At 43.0% G+C, this 24,877-nt stretch overlaps 1 protein-coding gene across 1 annotated transcript in view; it reads right to left on the bottom strand.

The window, feature by feature from the left end:
- Nucleotides 1-24,877, bottom strand: part of BRSK2 (BR serine/threonine kinase 2) — a 318,409-nt gene that overhangs the window by 150,300 nt on the left and 143,232 nt on the right. The window contains exon 2 of the mRNA XM_059825816.1: nt 10,941-11,035. Coding sequence (XP_059681799.1) covers nt 10,941-11,035 — 95 coding nt within the window. The remainder of the gene's footprint in view (nt 1-10,940; nt 11,036-24,877) is intronic.

Consider the following 24,877-nt stretch of genomic DNA (forward strand, 5'->3'; position numbering starts at 1 on the left):
AGGGACAACAGGAGGTTAGCAAAGGACAGAAGGGATTTAGGAAGGAAATTCAGGGACAGCTGAGGGAGCAGGAGTGAAAGAGGAAATTCATCAAAGAAAAGCGATAAGAACATTAGACTGAGGGGATTTATTTCAGGGTATTAGGAAGGAAATATAAGATGAAAAATCTCTAAAAAATATCTTTATGCTAAAGTATTTCACAGCTGGGGAAAATTACTCTGCCTCTGTTGACAGCAAGTTCTTTCTGTTGGACCATCTCCACACACATGAGTCTAGACACGCACACCAGATTTTTGCCCACGGAACAGTCTATTACAAGGATCCATGGTGACAGGTTTCTGACAGACAGTGTGACCGGACTTCCAGAACACTGTAAAACGTAATCTATCAGCAATTCTTTATAGGATAACTATATGGGTGTATCATGACTGTTGAAAATCTGCTTCAGGTGCAATGGAGAAAACTAGTAACATAATCCCCATCTCCTGGTACATTTGTTATGACAGTCTTTGCATATTCTGGTGACTCTTTTTCATTTGAGATCTTCTAGCCTTGGTTACTTAGTTATATAGAGCTGTACAGAAGAGTACAACAAGCTATTAGGAACAGGAGGAATAAGCTAAAATACGTACCCCGTTAAAAGACAGGAGCATTCCTTATAAACAGACTTGAGATGAAACTAGGAGTTGCTGTCTTGTTTATACATGTTGCTATCACTTATCTCCTGTAGCTAGGCCGGCATCTGAGAGATACAGGTGATCATGTTTCTGTCTCCTGGAGCAACAGGAAACCTAAAAGTAGAAAAAAACTACAGAGCTGCACTCTGTTGTGTTACACCTTGCACCAGTGACATTTCCTCACCAGTTTCCTGCTGAATGTACAGAAGAAGAGGTACTTGTGAGAGCTGCAAGTGAGATAAGAATGATTCTGCCTGTGGTATATGGCAGGAACAGGAACAAGTGATTAAGTTTCTTAGGCCAGATCCTTCTTCCTGAGTGTTGACATCTGTTCACCCCTGCCTTACCAAAATGTTCTGAAACAAGACTTTGAATGTGTTAATTTTAGCATAATCTGGAGCATCAGTCCCAAATTTCCAGAAAGGACAATGATTTTGGTTGCCTGAGTTTTCACCGAGCGTTCTTGAAAAAGCCAGCCTGCACCCCAGAATTTCTTGCCACTTTCAAAAGTCCCTATTTCCACCAGGGGCAACGCGTGGTAACATAACAGACGCGTTACTGAGCAATCATTACATGCTGAGAGACTGCAACAGATGCAGAAGTTCAAGATTAAACTCAATCTCTCCTTCCCTATGGTTTGTAGAGAATTAAGGTAACATCTCCATTATCCCTCACAGCACAAAGCCGTTGCTGCTGCATCCCCATACAGCTGCAGAGCATACCATATTATATTACACCGCAAGGTTCAAGAATACCAGGTGTTCCGACAAAGCAATGATTGCTTCCCCCACATTGGAGCAAAACAAACCATGCCACGACTGCAATTTTGTCACTGCATGGTAGCTGGACCACTAGAGCACTTGAGCTCTCTTAGTATTAGCACACCTGGAAGATTCTCTTGGAGTTGGACAAGAAACACCATTTTGAACTAAAACTCTGCAGCCTTCTCTATGTGTGGTGTGTGCATCCATGGGAGGACAGCAGGGGAATGCAAACAATGGTTTATTGCTACGGGAGTGCTCTTCATGAACAGGCCAGCATATTAAATACATGCTAACAGCGGATTCGGCATCTCAGGATGCCAGGAGGCAAGGCAGCGAGTTCAAAGATAGCACCTGGGAAAGGAGGAAATGCCCAGATACCTAAAATCTTACCACGAGAGGGATCGGCACGCTCTAACAGCAGCAAAGGAAACCCATGGCATGTTGTATCCAGCTCCAACTGACAGCTCTGGAACTAACAGTTAATTGCACTGGGATTAAGCCTTCCCAGATTTTTCCTAAATTTGTGCCAACTACTTAATAGCACGAACTGCAGGGATAGACTGAGTGAGGCCTGGTTTACACTTAACAAATGATCAGCAAAATGTTCATGTTGGAGAGAAGAATGCAAAACAAACAAAAAGAGCCTGTATCCCCTAACTGACAGTGCAATGCCAGCCCTTGGCTCCGAGTTATACTAGTTAAATATCCATTAGGTGACACATTTTGTTTGAGCTGGGAAACATAAGCTATACGGGGCTAAGAAATGCTTCTTAACAGAGAGGTACTGCTGGTATACAAGGCACCACCCAGTTGCTTCAGCAAAAATTTAAGATAATACTTGAACAAAGTCTTTGCTCAAATGGCTTGCCTGCTATACAGAGGGATGGACTGCATCCCTTAATTGGGATGGATCGGTATATTGATGTTTATGGTGCTTATTCTACATGATAGATGCAGGGTCAAATACCTGAGCCAATTCTGGTCTCAGTCAATCTACTCAAGGATTGATGTCTCATTACTGCTAGAGCTCTTCTGATGTCATGCTGGTTATCTTTCCAGGAGCAAAGAAAAAAGAATTACAAGGTTTCCAGACAAGATTCTGGAATGTGAAATACAAACCAATGTAAAATGGAGTCAGAATTCTCTTCATCTTCAGCCCAGAAAAAAAGAGTTTAAGACAGAAAAGAAAATATACAACAACCTAAACGACACTTGCCAAGTTACCCTTGGTCCTTAATGAAATCACCTTGCAAACCACATGCTGCATTGCAGTGCTGAGATCCCAGCATCTTCCTCCTCCTAAACTGTTTCCAAGCTCTTGCAATGACACTGAGCAAACACTGGCATGGCAGAATCATGAAAACAGGATATAATAGCCTCTAAAAAACCCCTAGAATATATCCTGGCACAATGCACACTCATTCAATTCCAGCATGGGTGGTGGGTGAGGAATGATTTACAAAATCCTATACTGTTGCTCTGGTGCTTACAGATATGGGTTTCAAATGGTTTGGTCAGTATCGCATTCACACTACTGATTGCACCTGAGTTTCACTCTGAGTTTTGCTCTCAGTCCAGGAAGAAATTGTGTGAGTAAAGAAAATTATTTTTTTATAAGGAGCTGTACAACTTAAAAATCTCTCTGTAGTTCAGGTCAGAAAACACGCCCCCCTAACTCCTTTTTTGCTTAAAAGATTTGGGAAGTGATTTTATCCATAACCTAAAATGCATTTCCTATCTGTAAATGTGGCCAATTCTACCTATGGCTCAACCAGAACCCACTTTCCTGTGGCATCCTCTGTTCTCTGCAGACTGGGACAGGTTTCATCCTCCACCTCTTCAGGCTGATTAATTAACCACAGAACAGAGCTGGTTGAAGTGCTGGTAGAAAAAGTCAATTAAAAGAGGTTTTAGCTTAAGTCAGATCAAAACCCAACGCTTTTTAGTATTTTTCATCAACCTTCAGTGAGTCAGAGAAAAAAAAGTAAAGTTTCAAATGCAGCAAAGAGCCTGCAGCTCCAGATTGAAAAAAACAATCTCACCAGACCCATGGTTCACATCTGGAGTTAACAGAGACTACAGCTCCAGGTAGCTCTGCTACAGCAACCACCCAGGCTGGGGGAGTCCGAAGCTTCAGGTTCCTAGACCAACTGGGTGTCCAGCTAGCCAGAAATCCTGGAAATACTATGGGATCTGACCAGGGGTTGCAAGCTCTGGATGCCAGTCTCAAGGTTTTCACGCTCCGCATTGCAGCTCTAGAAGACTGAGCCTGGAAGCTAACCTTCACCTGGGGCTCCCCTTGCCTTTCAGGGTAACTCTACTAGTTGTCCGTCCCAGGAAACTGAGCATCAAGGCTGACAACAGCTGAGGATCCCGGTGCTTTCTGCCACTCCCCCATGCAGCGATGCTTTGTAGGGTCACATCTCTCTAGCTGGGGGTGCTGGGTCTGCCCCACAGCTGTGGACTCTTGGAGCCTGTCTCAAGACTTCCTACATCTTGGCTTGATAACCTAGGGCTCAGAGGTGGCGGAGGTCCCTGCAGAGGCAGGGCTTTCAGGGTCTCTGCTTTGGAGATGGCAAGCAGGACTCCCTAACAGCCTGCTACGAATCCAGAGAGAGTTCAAAAGAAACCTAGTCTTTGATATATTGGGAGTTCACTGAGCCAAAGTTATTTCAGAGAAAACATTTTAGTGAATCAGCATCTTTTGATAAAACTAAGCTTTGGCAAAGGAAGAGAATTCCCAGAAGCTTCGGTAGAGAAAGCGACGTGAAGTCAAACTATGGTCTGTCTCGCCCCAAATGCAAACAGTGGAAACAGCTAAAGAGAAAGCTGAACAGAAAGGGTTTTTACATGCTCATTATTGACAGCAGCTTCATAGGTGGATGAGGACTGGATGGCAGAGCACATTTAGACATCTCACCTCTGCAGTTATTTCCCTATCCAGGCATTATGGTTATGATCAAGTGAAATGAATGGAAAAAGCATTCCTCGACTTCAACTAGCTCTAGCCGGGGCTCACAAGGGACATTTATTGCTGTATGATATGACCAAGGCAGCACACAAGGATGGTAGACCGTCTGTGTCTACATGTTTGCACACACAGTGCTGTGGGTAAAATGTGTTTGGTACAATAGACGTTTGAGCCAGACTGCTATAATAAAAGTCTGCAGAATTAAAAGCAGGGTGGAAAAAATAGGGCCAATTATTTTTATAGCTTGCCCAAATGCCTCAATTGATCATACTAAGTTTAGAAAGCAAAAGGCACTGAGCACACTTGACAGGTTTATTCCTCTGACAGGTACATCATGTGCTCGTGATTCCTGTTTAATTTCCTTCTTTAAGAATACCTCAAAATGTGTTCCTTGTGGGTGTGGTGGAAAGTGGAGGCAGAGAGTGAGTCTTCTCTGAAGGAAAATACAATTACCCAACTTCTTTAACTGCTCAAACAGCTGACAAGTGAACAGGCTTTCAATGCTCCCCACCAGCTCCGGTTTAAAACCAAACACTCTGCATTATACATTCAGTAACAGATCCCTACTCCCAAATTCCCTATAGCAGAAGGGAGCCAGGGAAAAAAAAAGTCCCTTTTATTTTCCCCGTGTTTTTCATATTGCAAGGTGCTTTTTTATCTCTTTGAACTCAGAAGAGAGACTCGCACACATGAAGCTGTCTGTGCTGTGCTAACTGGATTGCTACTGGAATAGGTGGGGGGTGAGCGTGCGTTTGTGCACGCACGTTCTTTGATGAGTGCCAACCATTCCTGCAGTTTGTTCACCACCTACACACTGCCAAACATACACACAGACACGTGTACACTCCTAATCTGCTCTCCTCCAGTGCTAAAAGCAGACAAGCATGTGGTAATCCTCCAGGTTAAAGATAAACCACAATGAGGGTGAGAGTGTGTATTTTTAACAAGCACACGTGCAAGGGACAATCCAAGTAGGTGTGAACATACTGATTTTACATTGCAACCTGCACGTTCAACAGCAAGTGAAAGTACAAGTATCAGAGAGTACGTACATGTTTTGGGGAGATGTAATTTCCTTTCCTTTATCCTTTCACCATTTTTTGCCGTGAATACAAGGTCCTCTGGGTTATTCTCCTCTTGCAGCAATATGCCAATCAATCAGAAGAATAATAGGTGAGTACCAGCAAGTTAGCACAGCGTTCCTTAATCAGGGACTCCTGGATGAATGCTTTAAAAACTTTTCTTTGGGACTTCTGTTTAATAAATGGAAATACTTTCCCTCATATTTGCTATTTTTAATATGACCATCTCCAAAATCTTGTGTGCCAGTATTCTAGAATAATCTAACCACATTTCACTGGTGAAATCATACGGTCTTGTTTCTTTGTTCATTTGTACCCAATGGCAGGGGTGTTCAGTTAAGCAGCAGCTTAACACCATTTCCACTGCAATCAATAGTAAAACTCCTAAATACCGCAGCTGGAAAACAATTAGGCTACTATTGAATACATTAAGAAAAAAATCTGATTTGGTGAAATTCAGATTTGGCGTTGGTGAGTTTGGCTTCAGTAATGTCAGGGAAACTGCCCTTGTTATGATCAAAGCTGATTTTGAACCAAGTTACACTATTCAGTCCACTTCTGTCTCTGTCTCAGATTTAGCTTCTCCCTGATGCTGTTCTGACATTCTGGTAATGATTTCTGTAGACCAGGCCTCCAGACGGCAGCTGAGTACGGCTAGGTCAGCCAATATCCCAGTCTTTTGTTTGAAAGGTCTGAAAATGAGGTATTCCAAAGCAAAGATGCTGCTCTCAAGTATTCCCTTCTCTAACTTCGCTGGGGGAAGCCTAAATTTCTGCTTCTGCAGATACCTTGCACAAGCACCTCTCTTTATGCTCTAGAGAGAGATAAGTGACTTTTTACAGATTTCAAGTGTGTGATTAGAAATTCACACTCTGGATTTCAAGGCCAGAAAGGCTGTTGCGTTAATCTAGTCAGAGCTAATGCATAGCACAGATCAGGAAACCATCTTCAACTACTTCCTGCTGCAAGTCCAGCAGCTGAAGCTGAGCTAGGATCTAGGTTTTAGAAAAACACACAGCAGTTTAAGATGAAGTTTAATAGTCTTTCAGGAGAAAAACTCACCAGCGCTTCAGGGGGCTTGTTCCAATTAGTAACTTCATCCAGTGGTCAAATAGGCCTAGTATTTCTACCTCTAATCTGTCTACCTACAGCTTACAACTGTTAGTTTCCAAGAAGCTTTTTGCCCCCAAGACTGTAACATCCTCTGTTATCAAATGCCTGTCCTCCTTATCAGCATTTACAGACCATGATTAAGTTATGTCTTAACCTTCTCTTCAATAACCTAGGTAGATTGAGTCCCTTGAGTCTCTCGTAAAACATGAGTTCTGATTGTTTACTTAGTCTCTCAGATACTTTTCTGAATTGTGCCCGATTTCTAAACTCTTTCCCTGCAGCCAGACACGCTGCATTTCAGCAGTTTTTGCAACAGAACAGTTATTACATGACTTTCTGTAGCAAAAGGGGAAAAGACAGAGAAAGAAGGAAAAAAATCACAGAATAGGGGAGAAAAGAAGAATGAAAGGGGTTAAAAAGAGGCAAAATAACTGAAAGAAAATGGAGAAGGAAGGAAAGACTCAAAGTAGGACAAGGTAGTAAAGAAATAAGCAGCTATTGAAATGGAAGCTCAGGAAGAAGCAAGAGATGACGAAAAGACCATGCAAAGCAGAGCCTATTCACAAGTATGCTTTCATAAGTTATCTTGGCAGTTCCAAGAGGCTGACACTCGATCCTGCTACCTATCCCTCCATTCAACTATTTCAGGCAATCAGCAATCTCCTACGGTGATCGCTGCATGATCCTCCCTGCTTAAGAACACACGCTACACCTTTGCAGAATTTTTTCGGAAGCAGAGCTCATTAGCACCACAAGGCACCAAAACAAGCAACCAACCTTGCCGAAACCCACCACCCATGCTTCAGTCGAGCTCCACAAGAGAAATGTGGAAGAGACTGTGTCTCTTCCCAACCCCCACCCTGGAAATACCTGCCTCGCTTCACAAAAGGCACATACACACAAAGCACACATATGGAGCTCTGGGCTCCAGTCGTCAAGCTTGGGACATCTGTGGCTTTCTCAGGATGCCTGCGTGTTCAAGTAATTAGTCCAAGGCCAGCTGTCCCCTTCTCGCTCTTCACCCTTTATGCTCCCATTGCTTCTACTGCCACTGTCTGCCCAAAGAGTATTTCGTCTGATGGATCACCAAAAGAGCAGCTTTTTTGTTGGTGTTTGTTCTTTGGAAGGAGGGAGTAGAAGAGAACTGGTGAGGCGGTAAAGAGGAAAGGACTCTTCTGAGTACATCTCATGAGACACCTCAACGTTTCCAAACAAGCTTTTGCCACATCAGAGGAAAGATTTGCTTTAACCTTTATATTCTGAAGTTATAAACTCCAAACGCTTGTGCTGGCACTGAAAATGCAACCATCAATAGTGAACCTGCCTGTTCAGGAAAGCTTACTGCTTTATGGACACATTCAGCTCTTGTATTCTGGGCTTAATTTCCCTCTCAGCAATCCAGAAGTAATTCAGGGAAATTAATGAACCCCATTTCAATCTCCAGACGCTCCCTATAACACACTCCTTTCTGAAATCCTTCTGCCGATTTGTGCTAGAGCAAGCTAGAGGTACCGTGGGAGGCAGGTCTCCACATCAGTGGGGGTTACCACAGCGCGGCTGAAGAAACCCAGCTGAAGCTTTTACCAGTTGTGTGAAAGCAGGAGCGAGAACAGAACTAGCCCTTCTGTTCTCATCTGTGAAATTACATTTGTAGCTTTGCCCCAAAACCAGGCTCCCAAACAGGCCCAAGCTGGAGCTGGGAAAGGAACACTGCTCCCCAGCCTGTGTTTAGCGCGTTAAGGGCATGACAAAGCAAAAGGCTCGCATGTACATTGAGCAGCCCTGTCCTTTGACAGGGTAGCAAGCGCTTGGATGATACATTCGCTGCAGCTTGCGCTGCATCGTGCCTGCCCATGTATCATCTCCATAGCAGCAGTTCTGCTAATTGAGACCAGCTGCTTCAATTCCAAATTCTTCTCTCCAGAAATATCGATACTACGACGTTATGATTAGAAAGCACTTTACCAAATGCCTCTCAATTCTGCACAGCTCAGATGAAGTGCAGCTGCAGAAAGAAGGGACAGTTCCCTGAACGTACAGAATAAAACGCTGCAAAAACACTGGAGAAATGAAAGCTATAAGAAGCAAGTCAAAACAGAGTAACGATGGCAGAGAAAGCAGCCTGCTGTACATGCTTGCGCCTGTCATTTTAGATGTTGAAAGGACCGCGAGCAGACTTCTTCCTTATGCTCTAGGATAAATGGCCACAGCACTGCAGTGTTACAGCTTCATGCGGCAGGTGTGCGTATTTGTCAGATCCAGTTTTTCTGTCCAAGGACGGATTAAAGCAAAATCCATCAATCTGGCCCTGGCTTGGGAGTGTAGCTGTGGTCTTGAATCATTTGGCTCCAGGGACTGTTCTGCACAGCCCACTGGCAAAGAGAGTCACTGGAACTGATAAGCTAGTGGAAAGATTTGCAAAGCAGGAATGCCACCACACCACCATGACTTGGCTTCACTGTTGGCTATTTCCCTGTGGCTGCTGACTCCACGCAGCAAGCTGTCAGCTGGATGCTTGGCAATGGTCACGCTGGGATTGCCGAAAGCTGCATGCATTTTCCCCCTTCGGCCAGGCTGGATTAAGCCAGCTAACAGTATAGTCAATCCCAAATTCACTTAGAAGTCTCAAGCCCTGTCTGTGACCATCAGGCACAGGGCATTCCTGAAAAGACATCTGGTTACTGAGTTTATGCAAGAACTGGGCAAACCATTTCAATCCCATCTGTTATTCTAACCTGCTAAGCACAGAGAACAGAATCCTTGAAAGACAAAATCTCACAAAGAATGGTCTGAAAGTAAGAATCACGATACAATGTGTGTTTTCCTCCTCAGAAGGATGCTGTACAATCTTACAGAAAACATGGCACGCTTCAGCAGGCGGCTGGGTAAACAAAGGCCTAATACACCATTTCACTACTCAGATTTCATACTACAACCGAGGTAATGCAACAACTAAAGCAGAGAGATCACTTTGCTATGCTAAGTGATTTGCCTCCTACTCTGAAAATCAATGAGGTAAATAAGAAGTTTTATACAGATAACAGACAGTGTGTCTCTCAGCAAACAAAATGCTCATGTTTTTTAAAAATATTCCTACTATGTTATTCTGGAAAATATTCAAAGTGTTCAGAGTCTCATTCAGATTTTACCATTTACACACTTTGTTTGCTTTCGTTGTGTTCCATTCATCCACTGAATCTCCCTTTAAAGTTGCAGTTTTCTTAACTATTTCACTTTCTAACTTTTGGTCTATGTGAGAAGATTGTTTGAATCCACAGTACTGCAGGAGAGGGAAATTCCAGAAAGGTAAGTCTGAACACGTTACAATTGAATATAAACTTTTAAGAATCCTTCTCCGAAAAAAACAAACTTACATTGTATGAGTAATATTCACTGACTACATATTCCTTTAATCTCCATTTTCTTTCTGCTCCTAGTAAGGTTGTTATACTTACTTGCGTTGGAAAACAGCTGACACAGAAGTACATATAAGAAAGAGCAGTGTAAAGATATATGTTCCATGTGCTTATAGGGAAGTTACCTCAATAAAGTGCACTACGCTGCATGCAGACCTATTAGCGTCATTTGCAGGTGACAGCTTGATGGAGTTCTATTGATTGCAGTGCAGTTGTGCTCCCTCCCATCAAGCTGAATTTAGCCTTTCTAGTCACCAAATCACATGAATAAACTTTTATGCATATATTTATTTTATTTTTAGGTTTCCAAGATCAATCAATGACACTCATGTAAGGAGACGGATATCACAAGGCTGGGTAAAAAAAAGAATTAAGCTCTTCTGAACACTACAGTCATTGGGACCATCGGGACAGACACTTCGATGGTTTCCAATGGCACAGCTCTGTGGATTGTTAACAGAATTACAACAGCTTTAAACAGTCACAGACCTTGGCGCATCAGATCATAACGAACCCATGCAGCAGAGCAAGCAGTAGGAGTAGTCAAAAAACAGATTTGCCAGCCTCTCTTAAATCTCTTCCTACTGACATTTGTACACCTCCATCTGCAACGTACTGCAACTATTATGCGCTGCTGCAGCGGTGGAAGTCAGATGCCCAACACACATTCGCCCCAGCAGAGAAGCAACAACTCTGCAGCTGACCATTTATTTTGTTCACAAAGCACAGGCATACTCCCATTTAATTTCAGCTGCCCTAGCCTCCCCCATAACTAAATTATTGTTATTATGCTCTGCATAATCCTAGTACTGACAGGGATGTTTGTTATACGTAATTAAAGATATTAATTTTGCATGGAACAGAAGACACAGAGCCAAGAACTTAATTTTTTAAAAAATCTCCCATTAGAAAATTACCTTCATTAGCACCGACTCGCTGAGCTTCTCTCTGTTGACAATTTTTATCGCGACCTTCTGACACGTGACACAGTGAACCCCCAACTTCACAAGCCCTGCAGAAGAAACAGAGCAAAATAGAAAGGAAGAATTGGTTAGAGATAGTCACTGTTGAGATTTTTGCTATTAACACACCACTCAGCAGTTGGCAACTTATATGCCAAGAAATTTCCACTAGTCCCTCCTCCAGCCAGATAAGGTCTTGTGAGCAATGAAGACCCTGCAGCCCACATTGTGACCATTTGGCAGTGAAGCCACCAACATCCTTAATGCTGCTGCAGTTTCTGCCACTAAAGCTGTGTTTTTGCTGAAGCACTGTATTGCATCTCTCACCACTCAACGTGCGTTCTACCAGTAAGAAGTAAACTTTTGCCAATTTAACCGCACTAGGCAAAGGGCTTTTGCCGACACCTGACATCCACAAAAGCTCAGAAGTCGACAAAACTAGATGGTCAAATGTCTGCAGCGTAGACATGGCCTCTACTTTTTTCTAGCTCCTTCCAAAGCTTTCATGATCATAACAAAAAGGTACTTAACTACGCTTTCCCTTACTGTTTTAATCTACCCTGCTGTATAAAGTTAACACAGTGTTGAATGCCATTGTGGCATAGAGGAATATCAACATATGCTGATACAATTTTAAGTTCTTCTTATTTGCTATTATTTACTATATCCTTGTCCTCAAATAACTTCAAGTGCTGTTAAATGATTATATTGGCAAAAGGATATGGCTATCCCTGACAGGATCAGGATGTCTGAGCTATCACCAAAATATGGAACAAAACTCCAAGAATTAAAAGAAAGAGGTAAGTAACATACATGAAGCATTACCTTCTGCAAAATTTTCACCTAAATCTGCTGACTTGCATGAAAGTACATCGAGATATCTCCCACAAGTGAGTTTAAGATGGTCCCCTGAGCTCTCAACTCTATCGCCATTAAGAAAATTTGTACCTGAAAAAATTGTACTTTGTAGGTCTATTCAGGTGAGATCTTGTTTGCTTCAGCTTTTACTTGTCAAACGTGCACATGCAGCACAACACCTGATAGGCTGGATCCCATCCCACTCCGCACGCAATATGCCAAATTGCCATTTAGTTTAATTCAGTTATCACTGAAGTAAGAAGAAATGGCACCTCCCTGGTGTCACTGAGACGTGCCGGGCTTCGCAGAGCGTTTATGAGCAATGACATCGCACAGTAAGAAAAAGTCTAGTTCAGCTCGCAGCTCCGATGTTGGGTTGCAGTTAAGAACCCAACCCCATCCCCTGATGCAAACGACAAGCTAAACATGTTGCTTCATCTGCAAATTGAACACCACAGATCTGCAGTTCAGCGAAACAATGAACACAGCACTTCACACTTCTATAGGCTTCTGCCTTACTACAAACTGTCCCCAGTGAAATGAACTGGAGTTTCGTCAGGGACTCCAGCAATCTCCTGCAGACACTTGTCCATCTTATTGCTACACAGTTCATCATAAATTTGGAACCATTAATCAGTGGTTATTATGCTGAGAAATAAACTCCCGACTTACTTCCAGTCACATCTCTTTTATGGCATGCTCAAGTGTTCTGGATATTTCTAGTCACATAATTTCTCAGTCTCATCTGGTTAAATGCTGACATCCTTACTTTCAACCATGACATAAACAAGTCACAAAAATTAAGAATGCTGTGCACTGACAAATCCATTTGAAACTGGGTACGGCAATAGCCTGTCCTCTGCCTGGAGCGGCCGAGAAGAACGGCTGGGGGAAGATGCTGTGATGTCCGGCCAGTCCTCACTCTTATGTCTGAATTTTGCCTATTCAATAAATTTATAATATTACCCACAGCACTACTGGCTCTATGCTCCCCGCTCATAGCAGCTGCAGCCTTACTTACGCTTCTTCTCTTTGGCTTTGGTCTGTGTTTGGATAGTGGCTACTTGGCCCCACTTTGTTGAAAGTGTGCCCAGTTTCAATCTGTGCCGATTGCTTTCTTCCTGCTTCCAGCACAAATCGCAGCTCTACATCACTCTTACAGCATGACCACATCACTCTTTACATCACTCTTAGTTACACTTTCACATCTCAGCAGAACTTCCAGCTCAGCCCTTTAGATCTCGACTCCCAGGATGTGTGGCACAGTGCTGTACTGCAACATGCTGCAGACCAATTATTTTAAGAGGTCAACAAAGGTGACAAACAACTGCTCTCTGTAACTGGTGCTTCACCCCAAAGAAAATATAAAGGTTTCTGGAATCTCACTCTTCAGGGTTTGATTTCCAATGTTGTTGCTCCCAAATCAAGACCTCTCTCCCACTGAACTTGGCTGATCTGTAGTCTATTTTTCCTTTGGCCTCCCTGAAGCACCCTGTCATTGAGTCACAGAAGGCTTTTAACCATGAACTTCTGGGACACCACCATGCTGTACTGGCAAGCTCCACAGCGTCCTCTGTCCTTCTGGCTACTAACCTACCACAGAAACTCAGAAATTAAGATTAAACCATTCTATTTACTCCAATAAAAAAGTTAATCAACTGTTACAAGACACCGCAAACCTTGCAAAAATCACACTGATACTGAATCACACTGATTTTATATTGAATGAATTTAATCGATCTCAAGAAGCCGTTCTTGATTTACTCCACAGTACCAGAGGACAGAATGAGAAAACACATGTGAGATTTAATGCATTTTTCCTCTTCTCCTGATTCACATTTCTAAAATGAAGGAAAAAAAAAAAAAGCACTGTCACCGCTGTCTGTTTTGTGGAGATAGAACTTTAAGACAACCAACCCTCTGAACAGCCCAAGACAGCACTTTTCACTGTATTAAATTCACTGAATGTAATTTTAGGATAAAAATAAACCACGTCGCTCTGCCTTGCCTCCTCCCCACTCCCCTAGCCGCTTCCTTTTGACATTTGCATGCCAGCCTAACCAAAAAAACCCCCTCTTAGTAAGTCCATCTATAGGATAAGGCCCTCCTGCTACTATGAGGAACTCCTCATTGAGCTTGGGCAGGAAGGGCTTGTACTAGGACTTCTGTTTCTGTCCTGTAATTCCAGTCTAGAGTATAACTAACTCAGAGATGACTTACATGGCGATTTGAACTCCTGTGGGCTTCTGATGCCTAAGAAGTCCTTCTACTGACACAGAAAACATAAAGCATTCAAGATGTATTATGTATCTGTGTAACGACAGACCCTTAGAGAGAATACGAAGCAACTATGTGAGTAAACTGCTGAGCTATTACTGAAGTGGAAGTGGCAGAAATGCCCACTTAGAAACAAGTGTCCAAGGTATGTTTACAGGGTTGTGGAAGAGGCTGTGGATCTTCCAGTTGTTCCTCTCCTGTATACGCAGCTGTTAATGAGCACCTCGAATCTATAGCAAACCTCCAATACAAATGTGTCAATAAGTTAGGTACTTACTTGTAAAGCTTATCTATACATTCAGGCCAGCACAGGTAGCTGCGCGGTTCCCAAAGGAAAACAAACAAGGCTGCCGCTAAGAGGATATTTTGCACTGGCTTGGCTTAAAGCAAGTCTGCCAGGAAACAAATAGTTTGAACTTGTCAGCTTCATGAGTAATTGACCCCTCAAACGCAGGCAAGTAATCTTCACGATTGTTAAAGTTAACTCTGGTCTGTCCTGGCAGAAATTCTAAGATGCTGTGGGAATCAAGCACTTGAAGTTTCCCCCAACCACCCACACAGCTGTCACACAGAGTCACTCCTCCGGGCACACTTCAGATTTCCATCCATAGGTGGTTCCGGAGGGCTCTCGGGCACTGACATGCTGGGGCTTTCAAACAGGCTGTTATACCCTCTGAGCTGCAAACACTGGGCTGCTTTTGATCTTAGCCACTGAACTGCACCAGAACCAGCCCTAAAATTTCAGGTTGGGGAGTAAAGAAGAAAATATGAACACACTGAAAAGCAAGGAGATGTGTAAGCTAACATTGTCTTTTCATTTATAATTAAAAGCCATGAATTGAAAAGCAGTGAGCATGAGGACACAAGGGAAAGATGCCATTCAAGGAGCAAGGGGAAGCATACAGGCCTGACACAGCCTAAAGCTGCACTGACCTGCTAACAACCAGGCCTGCGCATTTTGCTCCTGGTAAACTCCCACTCTGTGGATGCTTAAAGACGCACAGAACTTTTCTGAAAAGGACAGGAGCTTATGTGATGAGCAAGAGACAGATTTACATCAGCTGGACGAGTGGACAGCCCATCCTGAAGCAGTATGGAGAGGAATCCTTTATTTTAGCCAAGAAGAGAGTACTGTGCGGATGGAGAAACAAAAGCTTCCCTCCAGCTGCGACAATATATCCACTGTGAATCCCTGATCACAGAAAGTCATCTCCGTGGCCTAGATTGTAACTGGCAATCACCTCCATGACTTTTCAGCCAAGGACAGGATTCAGAAAAGGCTGATTTACTTTTGCCTTGCATTTTGTGTAGTAATTTTCTCTAACACAGACAGAATAAAACACTAAGAAAGAGTTCAGAGCTGGTGCTATTTCATATCCACTTTAAAGTTGTGTAAATAACAGCATGAGGGAACACAACCGTGGATAGTAACACCTTACTAATAAACCCATTATTACAACTCTTCATTAGAGAAAGAAACGTTCTGGGAACAAGAGAGAACTGTTTTGCAATCCTATCCAAACTTGGAGTCCGCCAAAGACACCGATCTGAAACAAATTATCATTTTCAGAGAGAAAGACTAATAAATAATGAAACAACATTGTTGTTTAAATACAGCACTTATGGTATTTTCATTGTTAATGAAGAATGTTCCCACAGTCTTTCAGAAATGTTAAACACAAGTAACCATAAGGCCAATAACTACTTCAAGAAATGGAATGAAAAATTAGGTACACTTGCTACATTTAATACATATGATTTTTCCAAAGGTAAACGGAGGTCTTTCTTTTTCTTTCGAAATAAAACCAACCCAATGCCCTATTTGTAAGTATTGATAAACTTCTGTAGCAGGGAGACTAGCCACTGATTTCAGAAGATCACCTGCACGTCCCATGTATTGCTTGCTCTTCATTTCACTTCAGAGCGCATTGTCAAAAAACTTCTTAAAAAATCGGAGTGGAAAGCCCTGGTCTGGCCAGTAGTATCTACTTTGGATGGATGAGCAATTAAAAGAATGTCTAGAGAGAAATATCACTCCTCTTTTAACTTGAGTTAGCTAATTGCCAATTAATTCAAGTCAATGAATACTCTGCAAATGTTAATCTAGGCACTGCAGGACACAAACATTTGTGGTTTACTTCAGGGCTCCGACTAGTACTGTTTACAAACTATCTGGATTAAAGGGGGAACAAAAATCTTAGGCTGAACAAACCCAAATACACTGATTTTTAAAAAGCTTAGTGTGTGTACACCGTTGCTGCATATGAGCTTTGTATATATGATCTTTATATGCAAGTAATGTAATTTATCCCCACAAATTGGAGGTTGCTGTTGTAAACCTTTAAAGTATTTATGGATGCTCATTCCTGAAAACTACATGCACTAGTATTTGGAAGATCTGCAAACCTTCAAGAATGCCAGTTTAGAAAATCAACCCTTAAAGCAAACAAAAGCATTAATACAAATCAAGTAGAGCATAGGACAATGTTTAAAATTTAATATTCTCGCTCTTTGTTCTCAACAGTTATCTTCACAAACCCTGTAGTTTCAATTAGGGTTAAATCAGTTCAGTTACAGTGCCTAACTCTGCTGACTGCAGTGAAGTTGCTTTAGATCTACAACAGTGGAAAATGGATTAGAATTTGGCCAACAGCAACATGATTTCCATAGCCGTAAAATAAGGATAAAAACACTTACTTACTTACCTTGCAAGGGCTGTAGAAGGATTAACTGAGTAATCCTTACAAAGAACGTTGGAAAGGGATCTAAACCCTATGCAAGTTTTATATATTACAACCAGGAAAACTGCATCTTAAATACAATCTGGAAAGGAAGGTCTATATAATTTCTTATTAATAGCCTTCATTTCATTTCCCAATTCTTCTAACGCATAGATTTCTGGTCTCCTACAACACGCATCTTACGCTGCTCTTAGCTGCACTGGAAAGAACTTTGTTACTGAGCATCCTACTTACAGAAACCAATAATTGCTCTTAATTACTCAGTCTTCTCATTGAACAGATGTTTATTTTTCTATAGCAATTGTTATCTCTAATTATTGCCTTTAAAATAAACAGAGCCTTATATCAAGTGACAGGCAAATTATATGGTATCCATTTATAATTGCATATGGGGAAAGGAGGTATAGGGTTGTCTAGAAATCTAAAAGGATGAGGATGGAGCTACCCATGTTGGTAATGAAATAATTTGACCATGGGCTCTTCTACAGAGAGATTCTAGTGCTAAAAGGCTGTTCTGAGGGCTCATGCAATAACTGTTTCTAAATTGAATAAACTGTAATTACAGTAGGACTAAAGCCAGAGTTCAAACGCTCAGCAGGAGCATGGAAGGAGATGTTCATCAGTGCCGGGATTCACGTGCCTCAGCTCAGGGCACAGGGAAGCTGCAGGCTAAATTGCTATAGCCTGGATTTATTCTCCTGAGGTACGAGCACTGTCAAATGTATGCTGGCTCGGCCAGCCAAAGGGACACACTCCTAAGCTCAGAGATTGGTGAGAACAATGTATCAGCTCAGATGTGACCGGATCCACATGCCTGATATTAGAGAACAAGAGACACAGACACGTCTGTATACACAGCAGCTCACCAGGAGCGGGTTTTACACTGTATGCCTCAGAGATTATGGTAGGATCATCCTCCAAGCTCAGCAGGATCAAAACACACAGAACCAACATCACCTCTATTGATTTTTATCTTGGTATCTTTCTTATAATATTTCATAAATCAATACTTCTCAGAAATCCTTTGTGCCGCCTGAACGTAGCAAAGAACGTGACTGTTGAGTCCTTTTGACACGCTCTCTTTCCCATCTTATTATACACACTCAGGTGTCCAAAGAGGCCCCCCCAGGGAACCAGGACACAAACCCCAATGGGCACACTGGATGCTGCTTTTGTAAAATGCCATTATTTCAGCAGCCAAACTCTAACAAACTCTTGAAGTCTTCCGGGATCTATCAGCAGCTTGTGAAGCCTAGTGGGCTGAGCTCCTATTTCAGATCAAGTCTTTGTTCCATATGAAAACACTTGGGAGACTAAGTTTTGCTGCCATGGGAGAAGTGCAGACTTCAGCTTCTACCATGTGCACCTGAAAGCATTTGGGCAGCATGCCCACCCTCTGCAGACAGGGAAAGAGAAGAGTGGATTCATTTTCAAATGAAAAAGATAAATTAGAATGTAACAGATCTTTCCACTGATGCACCAGAAAAAAAATTTCCCTTTTTTACATCTCTGGATGGGTATCGGAAAAACTCTGCTTTTGCTCACAACTCTCCTAGGCAAAAGCTTTTCTTTCCACTTTCCAAGAGCTGTAAATCTCCTTGAAAAACTCTTTTTGAGGAATGATGAGATCCATGTCCCCCTTCAGACTTCATTAAGCCTTTGTCAGGCGATGACCAAAGACGGCCATTTTCAACTATAGCAGGAAGCTGGCAGGGCTCTATCCTGCCTAAGATTCTTTTAGAAAACATGTCTCTATAATTAGGTAACATCTGGGTAATGAGCCACAACGTCCCCGCTTGGTCCAGTGATCTATTGAGAAGGGCTGATGCACTAACAAGGAGGGAACACCGCGCAGCAGAGAAAGAGGAGGTGAGGAAGGAGGGGAAACAGCAGATAAACTGCTCTTCACATGTGCTTTTAGCTGATGTTAATCCCATTTTCTATGCTCATTTCTTACATCTCCCCTTCTTCACCACACCTTTCCACCCTCCCTCCGCCAGAAGTCCTCACACCCTTTTGACCCTCCCATCAGCCAAGATTGTTTCAGCTAGGTTATATGTACATTAAGAACTTAATTAAAAAGGGGGGTTAACATGGAAAACCTTTATACAGAAGACAAAGGTCACGCTCTTCACAAGATTAGGCTCACCACAGAACACTTCATCTGCCCAGCTCAGTGCTGATACAGCTTACCCTGCCCTCCGACATCTCTTAATCACCCACTGACAGATTCCTAACAGGATTTTCACTGACTGCCGATACGCTGCACTTCAGGCTCAAGAAGTGATTTGGATTAACCATACTTGCACCCGTGCTATGAACAAGGCACCAAACAACAAGTCACAAGCACATGCAGCACATCCCAACTCCCATGTTCCCGAAGGGCTCGTCGGTGGTGGTGCGATATGGCCCATACATAGCCAGGGGAGAAATGCGTTGGATAGCCACTGCATACATTGTTCTACAGCTACACATTTTTTCCAAGGACAAATTGTTCTGTACCCAGAAGAACTAAGAGGGGCTGATCTCTTGCACATCCACACACTAAATTTCATTTCATTGTCCACCACAAAACCCTGGATTCTCCTCATGTTCCCTAATGAGATCTCCAGTCCCATCTCAACAGGTTGTCACCACATCTATAGACATCCTACTTTCTCCCCCCATGTCATAACACCTACAATTTCCTCCCATACCTCTACCTCCATCGTCTCTAGCTTCTTTTGTCTCCTGCACAGTAACACTCTCCACAGTTTTACCCATTTGTCCTGCGGTTCACCTATCACTTGCACAGTTTCCTTCCATATAGCTTACTCTCCCCTTTCTCCTATGTAGAAGACAACAGCTGCTGTGGCTAGTCCAGCCTGTGAGCACATCGTCTTGTTGGTCAATCAGCATCTACCAAACAGAATATCTAACACCTGAGTTGGCTTTGTATTTCCCTCTCGGATTTGGTTCTTTCTCCCGTACTCAGTCAATAGCATCCAACAAAGCTTGAAAGGACTTCAGTACCTTTGAAAGATTTTTTGAGACTGAGGGACCTTTATGTTCATGTCATTCCATTTATTGAGATGGAGATACTCCCACCATACATTATCGTGTTATCACATACAAGAGGGGAATCAGGCTGGGGTTTGGGTAAGAGCACAGTAGGGACACCTCGTCCTCCCTGTCCTGTATTTGGCACCCTTGGTATGGCCCTAGCCTTTTTCAGAATGATACCGAGACCTCCCAAGAGGGCAGAGGGCTTTGGAATTTAAATCCTCTTGAGTTAATGCCTAAGTTCAAACTTCGAGTTGCTAAGGCAGTTCTTCTTACTATAGTTTCAGACTTCTTAAATTCCTGCTCAGAAGCATGATATCTAGATTATTTATTTAAAAAAAGTTAACCTTGTTCCACTAGGAAGCCACGTTAATACAGACACCTTGCATGTCTAGCTGTCCACACGCCCTCCATCTCCAACAACTTTGGATCCCACTGACCAACACCAACTAACTTCCAACAGTGAGCCCTCAGTAAGAGGTTCAACAAAATTCAGCAGCTGGCTACGGAGAGACCTTGTAAGTCGCCCTGGTATGGGAAAGGTAAGGATACGAACTAGCCTTCAGTCATTCAGTCTGGCTAAAGAAAATGCCTTGCTGGTCAGCCAGCATGAGAACGAGCTTCTGAGCAGAGCCCAGTTGTATTGCCTTGGCTGCAGGCTAAACAAGGGGACAGGGGAAGGGGATGGAGAAGGGGGGTTCCTGAGGCTACTGGAGGGGCAGGAGGTTGGGGGAAGGTCAGGGGACTCCTAACAGCAGACTTACAGGCCTGCAGAACACAGCTCCATAGGATGAAATGGAAGGAAATGGAAATAAGTAATTTTAATAAGATTCTGGTATTTTCACATGACTCCTACATCCCTACACGTGGGCCTGCATAGTCTCAATTTGAGCAAATGTTTTAAGTGCTTCCTGTCTTCCATAGTGGAATGTGTGCATTATAAAACTATGAGGGCAGAGATCTCATGACAACAATTGTAACAGACTGCTTTTGCCATTTTGCAATATGTTTCGCTGTAAAAAGTGTAGGAAATACCACATTTTCTTAATTATACTGAATATGAGAAGCCCCCAGCCTTTGGCTTAGGACAATGGTGAGAAAGACCATTTGAAAACTGATTTCTGGCTTAAAAAAAGGAAAGTCACAGCAAAAGAATTAAAGGTCAGAAAAATTACACTATTATCATTTTAATGAACAGAGACAGGCATATTAAAAAAACAATTTTCAAAAGTATTTCCTTTAATGTGAGAATAATGGCTCAGATCACAGCATGGAGCTGAAAGCATTTATCGACTTCTACACCAAGAAGAACAGGAGCTGCCTGCTCATGTAGTACAAACTTCACTACAGCTGGTTCACCATGTTCCTTACAGAGAGAGGAAAGCAGGGGGTCATATTCAATACACGGTTATAAAAAAGTCCCAAGCACCTCATTAATTTGAGGTAAGGCTTATGAGAAACAATGTAATGCCTAGAGAGCACGGTCAGCTGTGCCTCCGCAAAAAAGAAAAGAAAAGAAAGCGAATTTAATTTCCTTTCAGAAGGAAGGTGGTTGGATAAATACAAACATGCACACTGCAGCCCACCTTCTGATAGCCAGCTTCATCACTTGGAAATTCATACTAGAGTGGCTGAGGCTAAGTACATCCTGAAATAGAGTTCCATTTCAAACTCAGGCAGGAACAGCGATTATAAAAGGACAGTGGCATGAAAACTGTGCTGTCAAAACACACCTTTGTGTCACGCTTCTGTTCCAGGTTTTCTGTGCAACACCCCCTGCCTGGGCTGCTGGAAGATCCCACAGTGAATTTTTCTCTTCTGGAAGAATTCACTGGGGAGGATGATGAACAATCCCATGGGTCTGATCTAAAGCCCACTGAAGTCAATGCAAAGAGTCATCTGCTTCAGGAATTTGCAGACCGGTTTCTTCAGCAGCAGCTTACGGCTATCCAGACCTTGCTTCCTCTAATGAGTCTTGCTGTAGAGAACGAGATGGAAGTGCTGAAAGATCCGGCTGTAGAAGACCTTATAGCTATGCCAGAACCAGCTGTTCTCAACAGTTACCAAAGTATCCAACTCCCTGTATGTGTTAACTATCGCTAAGGCAAAATAAATCTGCAGGCATTGTTACTCTTGAATCTACAGCACCTTTTACTGCACCACTCCCCCGCACAGGAAAGGGTTCTGCCTTTACTCAGACTGGTAACTTCTTAGTATCAGCATAAAATCCTTAAATTAGGCTCCCCACAAACCCTAGTTCAAGGCCAGAGCCACAATAAAGAAGGCTAAAGAGTGGATGCGTTTTCTAGATGTCAGCAGAGAATTTCATCCCCAGGGTTTTCCCTCTGATTGCATTCTATTCCATTATTAATTGTATTTCTTGGCCCCACACAGTTAGCATGAGGTGTCAGAAGACTCAGGAAGGTTCAATCAAAAAAATCACCTTAAAAAGAAGGACAAGTTTTAAGCCCAGACAAGTACAAAGAAATAAGCAAAAGACCAATAAGCATCTTCTCCCTACAAGCTACAAAGTCTGGGCGAAAGTTAAAAATACCATCCCTCAAGAACAACACACCCACATGAGGACCCGGTTTTCCCTGCACGTACACTAGTGTGATCCCATTGGCTTCCTTGGAATTATTCCCAACTCCTACCGACCAAGAAGAGCCGCAGCCCTCCCAGCCTCTCCAAGGAGGTGACACAACACAGCGCAGTCTACAAACAACAGCCACAGAGGAGCTCAGTGTTGACTCAGAGCCGTTCACGCTCAGAAGAGGAGGCAGTTCAGAAATAATTGAGATTGCTGTGCCCATTCAGTGTCCCAACATACACAGGGGATAAACGTGCTAAGATAATACAGTACTACCCAGCAATAATGGCATTAGACAAATCACGTATCACTTTCTGCAAAGCCGCTGGCCTTAAGGGATACTGCCTGTAAAGAGCACAAGAAAATACTGTCTTGTCCTTATGAACATTACACGCACTCATGTTCTTTGGCTTTGTATTATGAGCTCCTAAGCGACTAGAAACTGCTATGATATTCTTTACTCGTACTGTGGGGTCAGGCCACGTGCACATTAAGGCTATGGCCAAGTTGCAAAGGGTGTAAGAGTCTCTCCCTGAACACAACAATCAGCAGCAGCGGAATAGCATTTATCTGGCAGGACAGGTATCCCACAGAAACATTATTTGTCTGTGACCCTCTATGCTTAAGACGCTAAAGGTTAGAGGTTGCAGTCGAAATCTTATTAGAGGAATAATTTAAAAAACTCTCAGCAAGGATGGGAAAAGACTTTAAAAAGAAAATCGGGAACTCTAGCAAAGTACAAATATAGAAAAGCCTCAGTCTTCAGAGATGGAAAGTCCTGTTCTGGTAACTCAATCTGCAAACCAACAAGCATGGTTCGGTCAGTTGGACAAACAAAACCAGTATGGGAAACACCGTGAGCTGGAGTGACCTGTGTAATGTCACAAAATGGTGCAACGGCACTGCCATAGGCACAGGATCTGCTTCCTGAGATCCAGCCCAGGTCAATGAGACCTCCTGCACAAGCAGACTGGCTACAGGCGTGAGAAACAGGAGTGCCCGAGAGCTCATGTGTGTACTGTGAACCTTCCCGACAGGAGAGTGTGTAGCAGATTCAGCCCCACAGATCTCAGCTGCAGAAGGATCTGCCCTAAGTTTCCTGAGGGACCATTTTTACTTGCAGATACAAGACTTTAAAAGTCCTGAAGACTAGATCTCTTCCCATTCCCTTCACTGGGATAGAAGCCCCAGCAAGCTCCAGGAGATAGACAGAGAATCACAGAAAGAGAAGCTTACTTTCAGATAAGGTTTGTCTAAACAGAGGCTTATATTCGTAGTTGCAGTTGAGAAAACCAGAATTGAGAAAGAGCAAAGGTGCTCTCCTCTGGTCCGATTAAAGGGAATTAAGGCAAATCTGTAGCCTTGTGTGATTACAAGTTGACAAGCATGAAGGAGAATCCCTCTGCCCACAGCATCAACTGTAAATCCCACTAACAACTACATGACGAAGCCTAAAATAAAGGTTCTTTTGAAAACATTTGTCTCTCTTCTCTGCAGTGTACTCTACCCAAAATCCACCTCTGTAACTGTACGTGACTGTTTCTGTGTACTGTACCTAATGCTGTACTGGGAAGAGAAGGTGCCTTCTGAAAGAACAGAGGAAACCGGTTGAGTGAATACTAGAGCAAGAACGTCCACACTGTGCTTGGTGGCAGTGCACTGGAAACAGCATAAAGAAAATCAGGGCAGCAGATGGCCAGTTATTTAGCAACAGGGTTAAAGAAACAAATCAAGTCTTCTCTAAACATGCTGCCTGATTTGTGCTAGCAGTCCACAATCCACTGCTGAGGAGAAAAGAAAAAAGAATCTAGAATCTGCTGTTGGTTACAGAGTCACAGAATCACGCAGGCTGGGAGGGACCTCTCGAGATCATCTAGTCCAAGCCCCCGCTCGAGCAGGGCCAGCTAGAGCAGGCTGCCCAAGACCATGTCCGGCTGGGTTTTGAATGCCTCTACAGATGGAGGCTCCACAACCTCTCCGGCTACCTGTCCCACTGTTTGACCACCCTCACAGTAAAAAAGTGGTTTCTTGTGTTCAGATTGAATTGTGGTTTAATTTGTGCCCACTGTCTCTTGTCCTGTCAGTGTGCACTACTGAGAAAAGTCAGCTCCCTCTTCATTCCCTCCCATCAGGTATTTATACACATTGATGAGAAACCCTCGAGTTTTTTCACCAGGCTGAACAGTCCCAGCTCTCCTCTTACAAGAGATGCTTCAGTCCCTTAATCTTTGTGGCCCTATCCTGGATTCACTCCAGTACGTCCATATGTTTCTTGTACTGAGGAGCCCAGAACTGGATGCAGTTCTTCAGTTACGGTCTCATCAGTGCTGAGCAGAGGGGAAGGATCACTTCCCTTGATCTAGTTGATCCTGCAGCCCAGGATA

This window comes from Gavia stellata, chromosome 17 (assembly GCF_030936135.1).
Source record: "Gavia stellata isolate bGavSte3 chromosome 17, bGavSte3.hap2, whole genome shotgun sequence".
NCBI classification, from domain to species: domain Eukaryota; kingdom Metazoa; phylum Chordata; class Aves; order Gaviiformes; family Gaviidae; genus Gavia; species Gavia stellata.